This window comes from Parambassis ranga, chromosome 6 (genome assembly GCF_900634625.1).
Source record: "Parambassis ranga chromosome 6, fParRan2.1, whole genome shotgun sequence".
Taxonomy (NCBI): Eukaryota; Metazoa; Chordata; class Actinopteri; family Ambassidae; genus Parambassis; species Parambassis ranga.
The window spans coordinates 2660403-2678580 of NC_041027.1; the positions used below are offsets into that span (position 1 = coordinate 2660403).

General features: G+C 40.9%; 1 protein-coding gene across 11 annotated transcripts in view; it reads right to left on the minus strand.

Annotated features, from left to right (window-relative positions):
• Positions 1–195: 195 nt before the first annotated feature.
• Positions 196–18178, minus strand: part of mical2b (microtubule associated monooxygenase, calponin and LIM domain containing 2b) — a 34694-nt gene continuing 16711 nt past the window's right edge. Inside the window, exons 10-37 of one of the 11 annotated variants that reach the window (XM_028407522.1) lie at positions 18013–18139; positions 17703–17793; positions 16215–16362; positions 15172–15371; positions 13884–13963; positions 13399–13467; positions 13131–13250; positions 12716–12898; positions 12326–12616; positions 12126–12236; positions 10856–11275; positions 10323–10424; positions 10088–10180; positions 9223–9409; positions 9036–9109; positions 8865–8946; positions 5721–5876; positions 5151–5189; positions 4476–4597; positions 4238–4399; positions 3879–4048; positions 3400–3785; positions 3252–3325; positions 3080–3169; positions 2322–2415; positions 1642–1744; positions 1482–1555; positions 205–1400 (exon numbers count right to left, since the gene is read on the minus strand). In XM_028407522.1, the coding sequence (XP_028263323.1) occupies positions 1174–1400; positions 1482–1555; positions 1642–1744; positions 2322–2415; positions 3080–3169; positions 3252–3325; positions 3400–3785; positions 3879–4048; positions 4238–4399; positions 4476–4597; positions 5151–5189; positions 5721–5876; positions 8865–8946; positions 9036–9109; positions 9223–9409; positions 10088–10180; positions 10323–10424; positions 10856–11275; positions 12126–12236; positions 12326–12616; positions 12716–12898; positions 13131–13250; positions 13399–13467; positions 13884–13963; positions 15172–15371; positions 16215–16362; positions 17703–17793; positions 18013–18139 (4075 nt within the window). In that variant the 3' untranslated portion in view covers positions 205–1173. Of the gene's footprint in view, positions 1401–1481; positions 1556–1641; positions 1745–2321; positions 2416–3079; positions 3170–3251; positions 3326–3399; positions 3786–3878; positions 4049–4180; positions 4400–4475; positions 4598–5150; positions 5190–5720; positions 5877–6615; positions 8947–9035; positions 9110–9222; positions 9410–10087; positions 10181–10322; positions 10759–10796; positions 11276–12125; positions 12237–12325; positions 12617–12715; positions 12899–13130; positions 13251–13398; positions 13468–13883; positions 13964–14006; positions 14230–15171; positions 15372–16214; positions 16363–17702; positions 17794–18012; positions 18140–18178 lie in introns of those variants that run through there. The other 10 variants (XM_028407520.1, XM_028407523.1, XM_028407526.1 and 7 more) reach the window with 10 other exon arrangements.

Below are 18178 nucleotides of genomic sequence, written 5' to 3' on the forward strand. Positions count from 1 at the left end.
AGAGCCGAACTCCCGGAAGGATAAAAATAAACACAACTCTCTGTAATGCTTATTTTAATAATAAATAAATAAACAACCAAAACAATAGCATTGAAAATTTTAATTCAGTTTTATTTAAGATGTTTTTTTTTCTTCCATAAAACAAGCGGCATAAAACAAGAAAACAAATCATATAACACAAAATATATTTAGATACTTTTTAAATCAGCATGAAAACACAAGTTATTCTGTTAATTCACAACATGAACATAACATTTAAAGCCCAGCGTGACAAGATATGAGCAGGGTGGTGATGCATCCTGGGATTAAAACTCATGTAAACATTACTCATCTTCGCATCAGGAAGATGCCTTTTTAAATTTACTGTGGGTTAAAACCAGATCAATCACAACTGGCAGCACTAAGCAGAAAGCTACAATTATCTAAACCTTATAAGGCCCATCAGTGATGTCACAGCAGGAGGCCCCTCATACGGAACAATACTTTTAATTCAGGTTAAATTAGTAAAGTGTCACCTGAGCACATTTCATTTTGTATTTCACAAAGAAAAGGTATTGGTGTGCTGCAGGTATGAAATAGAGGTCTTTTGTACTTCAGTAGTTCTAAACAAACTGCAGCATAATTTTCAGCAGCAGCTTTTCTTTTTTCTTTTTAAGATTTAGTGTTAAATGTTCGTTACAGATTAAATACAGTTTTTAGTGTTCCAGCACAAAGTCAAGCAACAGTCACACACAAATACCATAGCTGCACACACAGGGAAGTCAACACATAAAGTTCAAGGATTTACATCACACACATACACACTGTGCAAAAATGCTGGAAAAAGTGTCACCTTAGTGTCACAAACCCCTCTCTTAAGGCATAAAGAAGTCACTGATAAGGCAGTCAGCCTGTTTTTATGATGTGCAACAATTTACAAGGCAGTCAATCACATTATTAGAAGTGGTTAATTATGATGACACCTCCAGTTTCAGGTCAGGAGTTGTGAGAGATTACAGCACAGAGGTCAAATACTTTAATTGCTGAGAACGTGTTAGCAATGGTGACTGTAAAGTCATTACTGTACTGACAAACCAGCACAAAGTGAGACAACACAAGGTCTCCATCAGGACAAACGGATGTCTGAACTTTGAAGACATTTATATCCTTATATCCAAATTCTCCCAGCAGCCTTCAGCCCTCACACTCCTTCTCCTGCCCCCAGCTGTCATCCCCGTGAGCCCAGTGAAACTCGTAGCCCTTGGACAGCACCAGGCTCTCCAAGTCCTTGTCTTCTGCCCTTTCTTTCAGCCTCTGCTCCTCTAGTATATATACTAACATGTCTCGCTTCTCCACTGTCCTCATAATCTCAGACAGGATCTCCTTCTCCTCCTGGAGCTCAGAGGCACTCTTCATGGTATCTAAAATGACACCAAAACAGACAAGTAAGTACATGTGTGCTGATAATGTCTTACTATACAACACTGACACATTACCCTCACCCTCTACTGCCATTCTGCATCGGAGATCTTGCTGCAGGCGGCTCTGTATGTCCTCCAGTTCAAGCTCCTGAGCGCTAAGAGGAAAGTGGGGAGAAAACAATGTGACTCTACTGGTGACAAACAAAATGTTTCTGAGTGTGATGCGTTGCAGTCAACTCACAAAATCATAAGTTCAGACTCATAACGTGCCAATCTGTTCTTCTCCAGAACGAGTTTGAACCATGACTGATAGAGCTGTGCCTCGTCGCTGTCATCTGTTCCTTCTGGAAGTAGAGGGGTGAGGAAGCAACAAAGGAAGGAAGGATGGAGGAAAGGAAAGAAGTTTGGTATAGGTTGGAAAGAGGGAGAGATGAGTGGAGAAAGAAATGGAGGAGTAGGAAAATATATTCAGTTTTATATCAATTATGCAAAGCCTGCTGCATAATAAAATAATAGTGGAATCAAATGTCAACCACACACTGAGAGCATGTGCCTCACTTCAATCTGACAAGATCTTGCTATTCAGTAGGACACAAACAAAGGCCTGTACTGTAAAAAGATGAAGCAACAATGAAGTCTCACAGTGTCTATTGTGAGTACAGCCATTAACTGCATACAGAGGCTTTTAACCAGACCAGGATTACAAGGCAATGCTTCTCTCTAAATGGTCAGAGAAGTATGGGCACTGCAATTAAACAGAATGAGCCTTTCACTGAGGAATTCCATTGAGCTGTGCTGTAGTCTATAGTATGAATCAAGGTGTTAAGGTTCAGTCATTAAATGTAGCCGTGCAGCGTCTTGCCGAGGCGCACAGATGTTTACAAGGCGCTGGTGTGAAAGTGTGGATGCACTCATGCATACCCGTTTCTCCTCTTATGATCTTCTCTATCGCCACTCCTCTCTCCTCCAAGTCCCTCTGTTTCTCTCCGACTTCCTCCAGCTGTCTCTGGATCATCTGTACAATGCACAAAGACACATTTTAGACACAATCTACGGAAACATATTTCTCTGAAATGTCTGCGTTTACTTCTTTACAATAGACTTCAATTCCTTTGTGGTCCTTAAAAAAACTGGGAGACTATGCTCATTCAATGAGTCAAGGAAGAAGAAATTTCTGCAGTTAAAAATATTATTACATTTTATGGAATAACACTCTCACAGCAAATGCAGTAACTTGGTGCTGAAAGGAACATAGGAAATGCAGCTGCATTTTCTTTCCTGTCTGTGGTGGCTTTATGTGTGATGCATGTAAGCCTTAATGTGAAGACCCTGCACCAACAAAACACCAATCACAAATCTGTGTCTGGATGTATACTAGAAAATGCAAGTGAAAAATGCTGTAATGTTTCAAACAGCCACCCTCTAAAGGAAGATGATAAATTAATAGAAATAACTAGACTTGACATACTAAACATCAGGAGATACTGATTTTAATCTGTTCTTGAGAGGAACACACTTGAGAGGGCAAGAGAAGATGAGCATGCTTGAGTAACCATTGATAAAAGAATAGACAAAAGAAAAGAAACAGATGCATGATGATCACTTGTAGTAAACTGTTATCTGACATAGTGTTAAGTATGTTTTTTCATGCTTTATATTTTAAATATTTAAGTCCCAACCTGAGCTCTGTGAAGCCTCTTCAGCTGCTCTCGCCTGGCCTGCTGGGCCACTGTCTTTTCCTGCTTCTTCCTCAGCTTCTCTGAAGACAGCTGCAGCATCAAATACAGGCCATTACAACACCGCACTCTAACTTCCAGCCTTTCAGCACTTAAAAAAAGGGTCCGTACAAACCTTCTGACTGGATGTCATGTTTTCATCGTCATCGTCGCTTGAAGATGAATCCTCTAGATTCTGTTGACTGGAAGCTGAAGTAGGAACATATTTGTTATGTTTATTTTGCAGTGTATTTTTATGATCTTAGCTGATTCATGACACAAACCTTTGTTTCTGAGGTTAGACAGGATGGTCCTGATTTCCTTTTGAAACTCTCCATCTTTTCCTTCACTCCCTGACAACTCCCTCTTCCTCAGCCTCAAGGAAGAAAACAAGTCAACTCTCCTGCGGGGGAGTGAGCCCATGTCATCGGCGAACACCCCTCCAGAGTTTCTGCGGCCTTTTAGGGACACCTGCTGCAGCAGAGAAGGCAGGTCCTGCCCTGCACCCCACGTGTCTGCCCCTACTGATGCCCTGTGTGCTGCGCGAATGCCGGCCATCTTCTCCTCTGTGGAAGCCTCTGAGGTTGCCATGGAGCTGAAGAGGAAGCTGGAGTTAAATGCTCCTTCAGACATGGGCCTCTGTTTGTGGTGGCCATCACGTTTGGGTCTCCTAGTAAAGCAAATGGAAACATTGACAGTTCAGGATGATGTGTTAGGTGGGCTTTCGCATACAGGAGCTGAAAAGAAAGTACTTTGTACAAACATTGTCACTGCGGTGTTGGAGCTGCTGGAGTGATTGGAGAGAGTGAACGTCCTCCTGAAGGCGCTGGCGATAGCCTGGAAGGCTGAGGGGGACGAAGCAGAGGTTTGGCTCTGAGATGCTTCTCCATTCTGGCCCGGGTCTGTCTGAGGCTTATCTGCTTCTGTTTGTACCTGATAAAACATCAGAAGGCAGCAAAAATGCAGCCAGTACAATGTGGAATTAATTCCTCGTATCTCTCTCATTTCACTGCATTGTATTCTAGAAAGGAAGCTTGTGTTGTTTTCATAAATTAAAGTCTGCACCTGCTCTTTATGCTGATGTGAGTTTTTAGCGTTGATTGGAGATTCCTCTGGACTGACCTCCATTTCCCAGTCCAGAAGCTTCTCCTTCTCAGAGCAGGATAACAACAAGCGTTTCTTTGGGGTGGATGCTTTTATTTCAGCTGAACGCTCTTCACTCCTTTCATGCCCATCTGAAGGATTCTTGGTGCCAGATGATGTATTGGAACTGCAGTCGGAGTTCTGAGAGAACCAGTGGATGTGAAAATATGTATGTGTGGGACATGTTTCTGATAAATCTAAAACAAATCACACCTACAGGTTGTTTTTCCTCTGAAGTGATATCCTCAAAGTCAGAGTCAGCCTCAGGGACAGTCTCAGGTCCACTTTTGTCCTTTGACAAGCCTCTCTGAAAGGGCTTGATGAATATCAGAGGGAAAGCTGCAGACACAGACAAGAAGAAACACATTACATCACACTCCTGCAAACAACATAACAACAAAAATAGGAATGCACTGAAATTCCTGCTGTACATCAGGAGTCCCTTTCTTTATTTATCTACATCATGATAGCTGTTTTGATCAGTTATCAGTTGAAAGGACATATGCTATGCACATAAAAAAATTTATGCGATAAAGCAAAAAGAAAACACAAACAATAGCTGTTGTGATGACGATCATGATGATGCCTGTGTAGCACTGAGCTTATACATGTAGAGCCAGTCGGGAGTTTCTACTGAGCAACACTGACCTCTATTGGTAGAAAGCCTTATAACAGTTTAACACACTGGTACAGCTAACACGGGCACTGTCCTTCAAACTGCTGTATAATGGCTATAATAAATACACACTCTACAGGTAAGCAGGTCCATACTAAACAGACAAAAAACCCTTTCTATACACTGCATAAAGTAAGATATAGAATTCAAAATACTGTCTATTGTCAGCAGGATCAGTCCTCCAAATTAAACACAGACGATTCAAGTACTACTCACTTGCTCGAATCTTCCGTTTCCATCGATTATTGTGTTTCTCTGCAAAGAGGACAGATAGACAGGTGAAGAAAGAAAGAAAAAGGAAGGTTTCTTAAGGCTTGGTAAAACTGAGAAAACATTATTTGGGTGGACACATGAGAAACAGGAATCTTTTCCAGTTTAACATTCTTCTTTTGAAGCTCTGTCCCCAAATAAAAAGGAGACACTCTGCTCCAGCTTTAAAAGCTAAGACTGCTGAGTTTCTGTTTCTCCATCCAGAAATCTGTGTGGACAGACAGGAAATCTCTGTCCGCTGCAGAGATACAATAACAAATATTCCAGCCAAGTGTGGGAGAAAAGCTACAATATATCAGCCTCACCCCTCATCTGCCACACACACAACCAGTGGTGTTACTCCAACGCAAACAAACCGGGCGCAGACACTAGTTAAAAGTTCAGCCAGTTTAAGATTCTCTCACAGGGAATATCATGTTTTCAAGTGATGAGAGTGAGGATTCTGTCTTAATAGCTAGAAGAAAAACACAAGGCAGCCTTCATCTATTATGCAGAACTACAGGCAGCTACAATCACCTTTGGTGCTGTCCTGACTTTGACCTTTGGCCCCGGCGCAGACTTGTGCTGCAACAATACAGGAAGCATCAAGTGCATCCACTCCCATCTCTGCATCCTCAGGAACTCTTTTCTGACATTTATCAAGCTGCTCTGAGTGAGAGCTGGATGCCCCACCTGCAATTAAGAACAGTATGTGAGCATTAAATTTTTATGCTGCAGTATATTCATTAGCACATTTCAATTATGTACAAGCATACAATCACATATTCATGAGTACTCACAGAGTAATGAAGACAACAATGTACAGAATCTTTCCAAAGGGGATTCCACTTCAAACAAATGAAAATCTCTTCATAGATAACCACAAGTTGTTTTGATTTTTATTAAGAAAAATAAAGAATAATAAAAAAAAATTATGTGATCTCTGACTTCATCTCAAGAAATTAAAGAGAACAGAAAGCACACCCAGGAAGAGCCTTACCACAGAGGAAAGGACAGAGAAAACCCACCAGCAGAGCCCATCAGGAAATTCACTTCACTTCTGTTCAGGTTGACTTGAGTCTTAAAGTAGGTGATGAATTTTATTTTATTGTGTTTGGGTTTAGAGCTATTTCGATAATTAAAGTGAAGCTGCTTGGGATTTGCTGCAAACCTAAAGCTTGTTCCCGTCAGATGTTACAGCACGTGTTAATTGTTAACAAAAGCTGTGATTGTCAACATGATTTGTGTGGGTGATGTTAGGTCAACTCAGCACAGAGGTGGGGAGAAAACAAACTTCGGATAAAATTATTAATTTGGTTGACAAAAGGTGTGATAATATTCCTACATTTAACCACTAAATTAAGAGATGCTTGACTAGAACTATTCAAATAACATGATTCGGCTAATTGGCAACAAACGACGATGCAAATACTTTATGTAATCAAACCGATTTATTTTTGAATATATTTACAGCTTATAAATATCATAAATTAAGCAATTTTACAGTAATTATCAACAATTAAGGCTGGCAGGCTGTGTACATGACATAATTAGAACAGCCAACAAAAAGTGTGCAAAGAGCTGCTACTAGGCTGCTGAGACTAGGAGGTACATGACAGAGATCTGGAGAGGGGCTCTGAGGGGTGGAGGCCTCCTTCTGGAACAGAGGGAACCACAGACATGTGAGTTATTGTCGATCAGGCCTAAGAAGTACGGAAGTGGTTTTTGACGATGCATCAGAGAGAAAAAGTAAATTTTGGGGCATGCAGATGGATGTTTGGTGTTAAAAATAAGCACGGCATGCGTGTTAGAGGGGTTAGTGTGTGACGTGACAGAAAACGGCTCTAAAAGGTGCCATGTCAGCATCAGTTTTAACCGCTACACTAAATTTAATTCTGGGGCATGAGAAACCAAATCCAATTGTGATCCGTTTAATTCAGTTTAACCTTAGTACAATGATACTTACTATAATAATGCCTTACACGACACCTTTATTAACTACGGCATGCTTTATGCAGGGCGGGCTTGTGTTTTTTTAATCTGGGGTTAGATGGAAAGAGGTGGAGCAACCAATGCAAAAGCAATATACAATATTTTTATGGCCGAAGCTGGCCAATCGTCACCTTCCCCGCTGGCAGGAATCAGCCAATCAGAGGGTGCAGCATTGGAAACTTGAAACAGACTGAACAAAATGAAGTGAACAAGACAGAGGAAATGAATTTGGGAAGAGAGGAAAAGGAAATGAATGAAGTGTGGGACGGAAAAAAATGGAGGATGGAAAGAAAATGTAAAGAGTGCTGAGAATTACCAGAAACACTGGAAGGTTTTTACAATTATGCCTACATAATTTAACAATGAGAATTAAACTCACCTTAGGCATCATTTACAATATAGAATACAAACATAACACAGTTTACAAAAAATAAAGCACAGGAATGTTTTGAATTAAAAAAAAGAACAGTGAAGATTGTCAAGTGAATAATTTCACTGCGTCAAGAGGAACACACTTTCTTTGGATAATACATTTTTGGGGTTGTGCTTTTTAGGAGAAAACATGTCTGGCATAGAGAAGGCTCATTGTTTTGGTTTAGGGGACAGATGCAATTTTCATAACCCAATGAGTTGCAACAATATACTGATTAGAAGTCTTTACATACATATGCAAAAACCTTAATGAATTTCTGATTTGATCTTGAAGATTACAATTTTCAGTTTCAAATCAAATCAAATATTTGAAGGTGATGGCCAGATTTTTGGAAAACCATAAATAATGAGCCCTGAATATATAAAGTGACTTCAGTTAATGTCAAAATACATAAAGTGAAATGCTTATAAATACGAAAAGCTGGATTTATAGTAAAAGAGAAAGTAAACCTGTTTTGGCATTTCCATTGCACATCTCTGTGGTGCATGGTTAAGGTGCAGCAGGCAGTTTGCAGAGTCACATCAAAACACCATTGTAGACATAATTTTAGTCACTTTAGTTCACTGGTTTCAAGTCAGAGGGAATGTTCCAGGTCACTCAGATTGTTTCAGGCACTGTGAGCCCATCTTGTGTGCACAGTGAGGTGGCAAAGTATTCTAAACTTACCACAAGTCCTAAGCTGTGTGATGTTTCAGGAGAGCAGCCTGGAACAAGCCCATGTGAGTGATGCATTCAACAGGAGCACAACAACACTGACGGTCTGTAACACGGGTTCTGAGTGAGCCAACAACAAAGCAACCAATGCTAAATACATACTATGGTTAAGTATAAAGGCGAAAATAACCAAAATGACCACAAAATGTTATTATTTGGTCTTGTGTGTTATATTTCAATTAACCCCTGATTAACAGAAGACGGTCAAATCCAGTAGGGTTCTTATCAGGCCACCTGGCCCTGACAAACCCTGTGTTAGTCCCTCTCCCATGTGAGCGGGTAGCCGACTAGCTGCCGCTGTGACAGCTGAGGCTCCTGGTAGATCTGTCCCAACACCTCAAGCATCATGCAGAGCAGGGGACAGCCCAGGCTCAGCAGCTCATACAGAAACATATAATCATGGGAGTAGAGCCTGACGTGGGACCCCACAGCTGTGAAAGACTCACACACACTTCCCAACAGCTGCTGAGGCAACATACACAAAGCCTGGCTAGCACGCCTCGGCAAGCTCAGGCCTCGCCTAAGCAAGGAAACCAGGGTACCTGCGGGCTGGATCTGGACGCTGCCTGCGGTAGAGTAGCTTCCATTGTCCAATGATGATGAAGTGACGCGACTTTGGTCTTCCTACAAAAGAAAGAAAGAAACAATACATGGTGAACTTCTTTTTTATGGGTAGCTAAGTGACAAGTACTGTAACCACAGCAGTTACTTACCATTCTCCTTTTAAACCTGCCCACATGAGTGCTGGATTGACGCTGTGCATAATGCATCTTGCAGTAGAACTTTGCTGTAAACAAAGCAACCAACATAATTAAAAGATGTAAACTGATCAAACTGTATTCAGAGAAGAAAACTCTACTCCCACAATCCCAGCTCCAGTCATAGTATATATAAATATACCCTCTTGTGAGTCAAACGTGTGTCCCCCCAGACGGAGGGTGCATTTGCAGACATCGCAGCGGAAACACTCGCGGTGAAAAAAGTAGCCCTCAGCGCTGAGTCTCTCCATCACGTACACCCGCTTGGTGCAGAAGTGGCAGACGTCACTGCCGCCAACGCTGGAAGGCAGTTCCTTACGCACCACACCCTGACAGGGATAAGACCAGGAAAGGGTTAGAGGTAAAGTTCTTCTGGGTCTTTAGAAAAGATGGCGAAAAATGCTTAAACTTTTTATGACAGTCTCACCCCTTTCAACAGTTTCAACAGGACAACAAGAACAACTGTTGAAAATATAATACATAAAAGAATTTCCTTTACAGTGTAAACATGAATTTAATTTGTCAGTAAGAGCCAATGAAATTAAGGTGACTCAAGCTCATTCTAATGTCCAATTCATTGATGGCATTTTAAGATGAATAGATGTAGCAGACCAAAGATTTATTTTTTTTTCACTCCCCACTCCCCCTTTCATTTACCCATAATCCAACTTGGTTAACAAGAGTGTAGCCTATCACTGAGTTCCATTTGAACGGGGAAGTAAAATAATTTATTTGAAACAGCCCCAACAATTCAGATTTCCGACTCAGACGGGTACCCTTCCCAAGCCAAGATGACTGCTCTACACATTAAGCCACACAGATCCATCAGCAAGGTTTTGTGAGCAAGCCAATCAAACACACTTGTTGGAAGCCCAGCAGTGTAACAGTTAGCAATACTTGCATGCATGTGAATGGTTTATAAGCTGCCAAATGCAAAAACAGCAGTCCTGTGAAGCTTTGACTTGTTTCTCTGTAGTGACCATGAGCCACATTAACATGCATCTTACCGGCACAGCATTGGGCCTGTGGTCTGTCTCATACATGATGGCCAGTATCTGAGCTTTAGCATCTATGGCTGAGGATACCTTCCCAACTGTACGCTAATGTTAATGTCAGGTAGAGATTGTATGAAGACAAACACAAAAGAAGAAAAAGAAGAAGTTGAAGGAAACCACAGACAAGTATTAAATGAAAAGAACTTTAAAGTTTTCATTGTACTTAGACTGAGGTATTGACTAGTACCTCTTTAAGGTAACTAGGAGCTCCCGTTGGACAACTCTCAGAGCGAGCAACTGTCTTAAGAGGGATTCCTCTGGGGTTCTCAAGATCACAGCTCCCTGAGTACTAAAACACCAGAACCATCACTAGTACAATCACTTACACTTTCTCTATGTTGATTAAAAACAACAGTAGCTCAGAAGAGAAGATTGTTTTGGTAACAGAACAAGAACGCAGGTGTCAGGTTGCTCTGTTAGTAAAGAAAAAGTTTATGGTCTTGTGACCTCAAATTATGGGCAACTGGAAATATTACAGACAGTATGGGCGGACACTAAGTCTAGTGTGTATGTGTACTTGACAAGTTATTAAGCAACAAATATAAGAATGTACAGTCAGATGCAGAAATGGGTCAAATTGCAGTGTGTTTTAAGATGAAATCATACATCATTTTTTTAAAAATATATATTAAATAGTTTCACAGAGATTGTTTTAGGTTCAGTTGTGGACTAGCAGGCTTTCTTCAGATGTGCTATTGATATACATAAAGTATCTATTACCTTAATGTGATCATTATCAGGTAATTTCCCATCATCAAATGTCCCCTGAGCTGTTTGGATAACTTTCTCTTGCTCCTGTATCCTCTCATACTTTTCAATGTGGAATGATGAAGCAGTCGAGCTGCTGTGTTCATGTGAGCAGTTAGTGTTCGAAAGCAGAGAGGTGTTGTTGTTGCATGTAGAGGAATCGGTATAAGAGGAGGCCTGTGCTGTTTTTTCAGAGTCAGTGTAAGATGAGGAAAAGGAGGGGGAAGAAGCCTGGTCCTTGTGTCCGAGATCGTGCAGTGGGACATAGGAGAAACCGGTCTGGGCAGTGGGATCAGGGACAGGGTGGACCACAGAGTAGATGGTAGAGCTCTGAGATATAGACAGAGGAGGAGGAGGTGACAAGGAAGGGGGGCAGGAGGTTGATAATTCCACCTAGAGAGGAGGAGCCACACAGCAAATAATAGTCAATAAAGATGCAGAAACAGACCTGCGTCTGCACCTACTGCTACGTCAGAATAGATATAGCACTCAACATTGTTTCTCTCACAAATCAAGAGTTCAATGTGTTAGGACAACTTATGAGTAGAACCAAATGTGACAGACTGACTGGATAAATACAGATCTAGTTCACCTTTGTTTCACCTCGCCACATCACGTATCGGCAGACATATGCAGCCAAAAGACCTCACAAAATTAGTAAATAAAGCTCTCAGATGATGCGATATTAAGAAAGACAAACACTCAATTAAATCTATGTAAGGTATCAAACAAAATCACAAGATCTCAAATTAAGGCTTCTAAGCTGACATTTTTATGACCAATAGTAAAATAAATGGATGTTTTTCACTGTAGAAATATTTACAGTGGGATGTCCTCCATAAGCCAACTAAGCCTTTGACTCATTGATCCATCCTCACTTTACATTCTTCTCTGGTTTTTGTCTCACCTCTGCTGGTTTGCTCATTTATTATTCAGTCTTTTGTTTACCTCTCAGTTTCACCAGAATGGATCCATAATGTTGGGTTTAGCAAATAACATAACAATTCCACCCTGCAGTTTACTTGGCAGCTTAGAAATACCCATTGGTTCTTTTTTCTCCCCTAGAGGTGAAGTTCTATTCACAAATACGGCCCATTAGTTCCTGCAGTGGAAAAACCTCCACTTTACCATTTTCCCCCTAGATATGTCAGCCCACAGTTACAATGTTTAAAATGCACATGTGAACATGCCGTAGTATAAACTGTGATCATGACATTCATGCCAATAATCAATGATACACAACCTGTGACACAGAAAGAGAAGCAGATGGTTTGGACCCAGGAAACATGGAGGAGAGAAGGTCAGCTCGCTCTTTTATACTCCTCCTGGAAAACTCTCTAGTAGAGACTTTTTTCTAAAGGAACAGCAGGTTGTGGTCAAAGTAGGAAGCGGCAGTTACAAACTGAAATGAAAACCACCATACAGAGCTACCATGACATTCACCTGCTGGATCGAATCCGCTGACATCCCAGTGGACTGATCACCACCCGATTCAGACAGAGCAGAGACGGAGAAACGACTGTCTGCGGGGTCAGGAGAGGTACGCTCAGGGTACTGATGCTCAGTAACACTGGGGCTTGTTGTGCGGGGGGGACTTAATGAGCTCTTAGTGCGTGAAGGTGATGGAGAGCGGCTGTAGTCATTCTGAGAGCGAGAGCTCATGGTGGAAAAAGGGAAACCAGTTTGCCCAGCCACACTATTAGGATTCTCCAGTAATCGCAGATAGATAGAAGGCTGGAAAATGTAAGAAGAGAGGGCAGGAAGAGGAAATAAAGCATGAGCTGCTAGAAAGTTTGATTAGAAAACAGGACATGGTATACAGAGGAGGTGTACCTGCCACTTAGGGCGGGGAGTAAGCTGAGGAAGAGGAGGAGGGGGGCAGTCTTTTGGCTTCGCAAAACGAGGGTTTTCCATCTCCTCCTCCTCTTCTTCTTCTTCATCCTCATCTGACAAAGGAAGTGGGGTGACAGATGGAGACAGAGAAGGAGAGTAGGATGGACTGGAGGGGTCGACAGACTAAAGGTAAGACAGGACCAGACCGGACAGGAAATTAAATGAAAGGAAAGAACTGTGTGAAATCAAAACTACAGAGCAGATCATTTTTATTTTATAAGAACCCTGTTGTTTTTCAGGAAAATAGAAAAAGTATATTCCAAAATTAAAGCAGGAAAAGGATTGGAGATGACCAGGATGCTTGGAAAGTTAGTTATTTAAAGTAACCTAGCCAGCGGGAAATCAAACATCTCACCTTGGTGTGGGTCTTTGAGTTCTCCTCAAATTTAGCCAGCAGTTGTGTTGCCATGGAGCGGACCTTGTTCTCCCGCAGCTCCCCATTCTCACCAGCAGGGGGTGCACTGTGGCAGGACAACTGTCCCAAGATATAAGCAGGATTATAAAAAAAAGGACAAAGGAGGAGCGAGCAAGGAATATTTAAAATCATAACCACAGAGCAAAGTGTCACATTGCTTTGGAAAATGATGAGGACAACAATTGCAATTTCCAAACGTAAAACATACCTCTGTGAGGTAGTGGTTGCCCTTTCGCCGTCTCTTGTTGATAGAATCTTCTTCCAGTTTCTTGTCATCCTGTTACAGCAGACACAACAATACATATCATATCATAAAGACAATAAAGTTTATTACCTGGAGAGTGGCTTAATGTGAAAATGGTTAAAGGTTAAAAATTATCATCATTTGGAGCTCATAGATCCTGCCAAAAGTTTAATGAAAAATAAACAAGATTTTTTTTCATTATGATATAAGCCAACATCAAGAAACTCTTTCAATCACTGTACAGACTGACCACTAGACTTCATGATTAGATAACACACACATTACAATGCTGCCTTGATCTGTATGTTAGCTTTTGGTTGCCTAATCAAGATTTCAATGACTAAACAGGGTACTGGTGGTGAATGAAGAGGCAAAAAGCACATAGTTAAAGCTCACATGGGAGAGACTGAACCTAAAAGATTTTAAATAATGACAATATTGGACTTTACCCTGGGTATCCTCTTCCTGGGTTGAGGTGGGTTGATTTTAGAAAGACATTCTTCACTATTTTCATCTGCTTCTTTTGAAACTGGAATATAAGAAAAGAAAAACAGGTTGACATTAAAGTTATTAACAACAATGGTGGATATTTTGGATGTGGTGGCTATGGCTTTCCTTTGTTCTCCTTTGCTTATATTACATATCTTAGATTGACACCCTTTATTACAGATCTTCCACCGATCTTCCACAATTTCACTTTGGACAGCACTGATTAGTAGGTTATTTAGTTGAATTTTCTGGTGATGTGATTGGCTCCTGATCATTTGGCATAGTATCTTTTTCTTCTGAGTTCATCTAGAAGAATCAGAAATGACTCAGATGTCATTTTAAATCAGGATCTATGGATCCTAAATGATGAATTACATTTTGTAAAATAACTAACATTAGCCACTAAAATGTCACACATCATTAATGGCTAAATATAACCAACCCATGGACCAAAATGCCTCCAAATAAATTCCCACCAAATGGGCTGTGAGCAGTTTTCCCAGCCTGTCAGAGGTGTGGAGCACTCAGTGTTGACAGCAGTGTGGGTGACACAGAGGTCTCCTAGACATTAACATTAAAGCTCTGCAAGTTAAACGTGGCTGCAGCTTACAGTCATGGTGGTGGTTTGACTGGAGCTGAAGGCCTCCAGAGTTACATAGAGCGACTGGATAAGGCTTCCGCAGACATAGCATGCATTCCAGTCAGGTCTTTGGCAGGGACAAATCTGACCACAGTTGTGTAACATGCAACTCTAGCTCATGTCATAGACTAAGCTGGTCTATAATTTAACAGAACACTGACTATTTGAAATACAGTAAAAAATGTGTCCACAGCAGTAGTATGTGGCAACGGTTGTTGTCTTCCATCACTGCTCAATTGAGATTGAGGCAGTTTCATTTTTTGGCTGGCTTTCCTTTAGGAAATGAATGAACAGCTTTTTTTAAGTTAGGTGTAACTTTTCACATTTTTTCATAGCCAGGGGGATATGCTAAGACCAACAGTGAACTGAAAAACTGTTCTGAAAATCTCTACATCTATTTTGTAGGACTAGATCCTTTTTTTCCCATATGCTGGTGTGACTTTTTGAACCAATCACTTCTTTTTGTCTGATTGGGGTTGAGAAGTCAGGGAGATGCCGCTAACTAAGGCTACAGGTTGTTCCCCACAAAAGCAGAAAAGATTTGGGTCTGATGTGTAACAGGATGACAGAGCTTGTTGTGATTTTGCGAGACAGAAGTTAAGACTAACCGTTATTGTTTCCTGGTGAGTTCCTGAAGGCCTCGTAGAATTTGGAGAGGTAGAGGACCATAAGCAGCTTGTCCGGTTCAGCTTCGGCAGCCATCTCCTTCCCAGTGGTCACTGGCTGGATGCTGAACTCTCGCTCAGCCATGTCAAACGCCAGCTGGTTGTTTCCCGCCACATCCTCCTCATTCAGAGTATCATAGTCACTGAAATGGAGAGGAAAGGGGAGTAAGATGAGGAAGCTAAATAACTACAACATAGTTTCACTAGAGATCATTTTAGTAAAGCTAATCAAGATTCACCCTTTATGGATCAATATTCCAAATTCTGAACTGGAATTGCAGTTTTAAGACTGCTTAGTCTGCTTGGTGAAAGCTGGACAATGGAACTAATTCCTAACCACCCAAACATGTCATCATATCCATATGAGATCAATGGTGGTATGTGTGGAATCTAAAGCTCAGTTATATGACGTGTGTCTGGACATACCAAATCATGATACATGTGACTAACAATAGAAAATAGAAAAAAAAGGAAAAAAACAATGAAAGAATTTCAGGTACTAGGCCAATAATTTAAAAAAAATATAACTTTTGATGGGTAATTTCAATTAAATTCAATTGAATTCATATAACACCATTTACAATTAAAGATTGTCTCTAGGTGCTTTACAGAAACCCAGAGCCTGAACCTGCAAGCAAGCAGACAGTGGCAAGAAAAACTCCTTTTAAACAGGAAGAAGCCTTAAGCAGGACCCAACTGTGTATAAGAAGAAAAGAAAATCTGAAAACTTACATTTTTGTTCAGTGTGCAGCTATTAATTTCAAAAATGGCAGTAACATTGTCCACTACCAGTTTTTGTCAGGTATGCATTGATAGCCTTGAGCTTTTGATTTAAGGTTTGACATTTTTTATTTTCTAAAAAGCATACTTTTGAGTTTAGAAAGATGAATTTTACTGTTCAAATGAAGTCAAACCAAAAGAAAACTGCTTATGCCTAAAAGACCAACATGTGTTTCCTGTATGCACTGTGCGGTGTGTGTTCTTACATGAGCTCGGGCCTCTGGCAGTGTATGAGAGCACACAGGGCCAGGCCGTTCCTCCAGGAAGATGTGAGGTTGGTGACACAGACACCCCTGTACCCTTGGGTCTGCTTCTGACACCAGGTCAGCAGCCTGCCCGGACGCACCTCAGACTCTACAGAAGAACACAAGATCAGTAAGGGCCTGTCACGTAGCATCCCAAAACAGACCATTTTCAGGCCAGTAAGGGGTCACATTTTACTCAAAATACTCTCTCCAACAGTATTCAGACCATTATATATTAAAACTGTGTATTATTTAGGACTGCTGAGACACCTCCTAAGCAGAGTAACTAGGACAGCAGAGCAGCCCCACGCACAAACTGCCCTACTTAGGATCTGCAGCACATTTTTTACACTTTGATGTGCTCTATAATGCATGCCTCTAACCTAAATGGTGGCTTTCTCTGACATGCCAGGGATTATCTGTGAAATCAAGACCATGGGAAAACAGAGATGGATTGATGTTTCATGTTTTGAACTAATGTGAATGGAAACATTACCATGGCTCAAATGTGACAAACATGATCAACTGTATAGAGATGATCAGGAATCAGAGTACTAAGATAACACACACAAAGATATAAATATTCTCATTTTAGAACCCATTTTAGTGGATATTAATGTGCTGGTAAACTGTACTCTGAGAGAATATATGGATGTTTATTTTTTTATAAGCAGATGCAACAATTTTATAAATAGAAAACATACATAAAAAGTAAAAAAAAAAATCAGTTTCTGTTTGATGTTTTGCTGTTACCATAACAACACAGGTGGACCAAAAACAGTTTGTGCTTTCTCATATCTGTCGAGTTCGCAGTAGTGGGCCCCCCATGCTGTTTATGGGCATGTCCCAGCTGCTTGCAGATCAGGTCAGCACATGTGTGTGTGAGAGGCATTACGTTTGACCCTCATGTGGGTGTAATGCTATCTCGCTGTATTGTCTGTGACGAGGTGTGTCGAGTCTGTGACTGAGAAAGCTAAAGTTTCCAGAGGGGTTGGAAAGGCATTCACTGTGATGTCATTGTCTTTTCTACTGCTACACAGAAGAGTGCACCCATTAAAATGCAAAATGTTCATGTTCAATTAGTGCTGAAGCTGCTCGGTTTCTATAAATGCAATGTTAAAGGGAATTTAGATTCATTTAATTTCAACAACGACTCACGTAGTGATCACATTACTATTACAAGATGTCCAGCAACTTTTAAACAAAACAATTTTGTAGAGGATGGGGAGTGTGTTCAGCGTGTGTATCTGACACTGACTAATGTTTCATTTCAACATTGACTCAGACAGTAGATGAGGCAACTGAACTGTTAGAGGTGATTAGCAATTCAACCATAGCTGCAACATGGCTTTTATCTTATGACGCGGTTCTGTGCAAAGGTATCAGGGTGGTATCAAGGTATCAAGGTGTGCAAACTCTTTTTTTAAGGAGTTTGAAAACAACACCTACCTCTTCTGGAAAGGTTTATAGATCTACGTGGTAGTCCTCCCTTTTCAATGTGGCCAGAGTCCTGCCGGCCATTAATGAACAAGTGACGCACCTTAAAGTATGAAAAAAAGAGGAGAAAGAGAGAACGGAAAATGAATGTTTTGTAAGAATGTAAGTTTTGGGCAAATAACTCTCTCTAATAACAATATTATCTAAGTTGAATCACAACAGTTAGGTGGGGAGATTGGATCTCACAATGCAGGAATTGTTTAAAACAAGTCTGAGCTTGCTAGCATTAAAAGTTTTGTTCAAATATAGCTGCTGGACTGACCTGATGTGGACGCACACAGCTGGAGTTTAGGTTGGGGTAGCGCGTGGCAGGGTCAATGGTGTACTGTTCAAAGTTTTTACTGATGTTCTCTGTGGTGGTCTGAGGAAGAAGACGGTAAATACTCTCCCTGAGGAAAAAAAAAAACATTTAAGATACAGGAGCCACT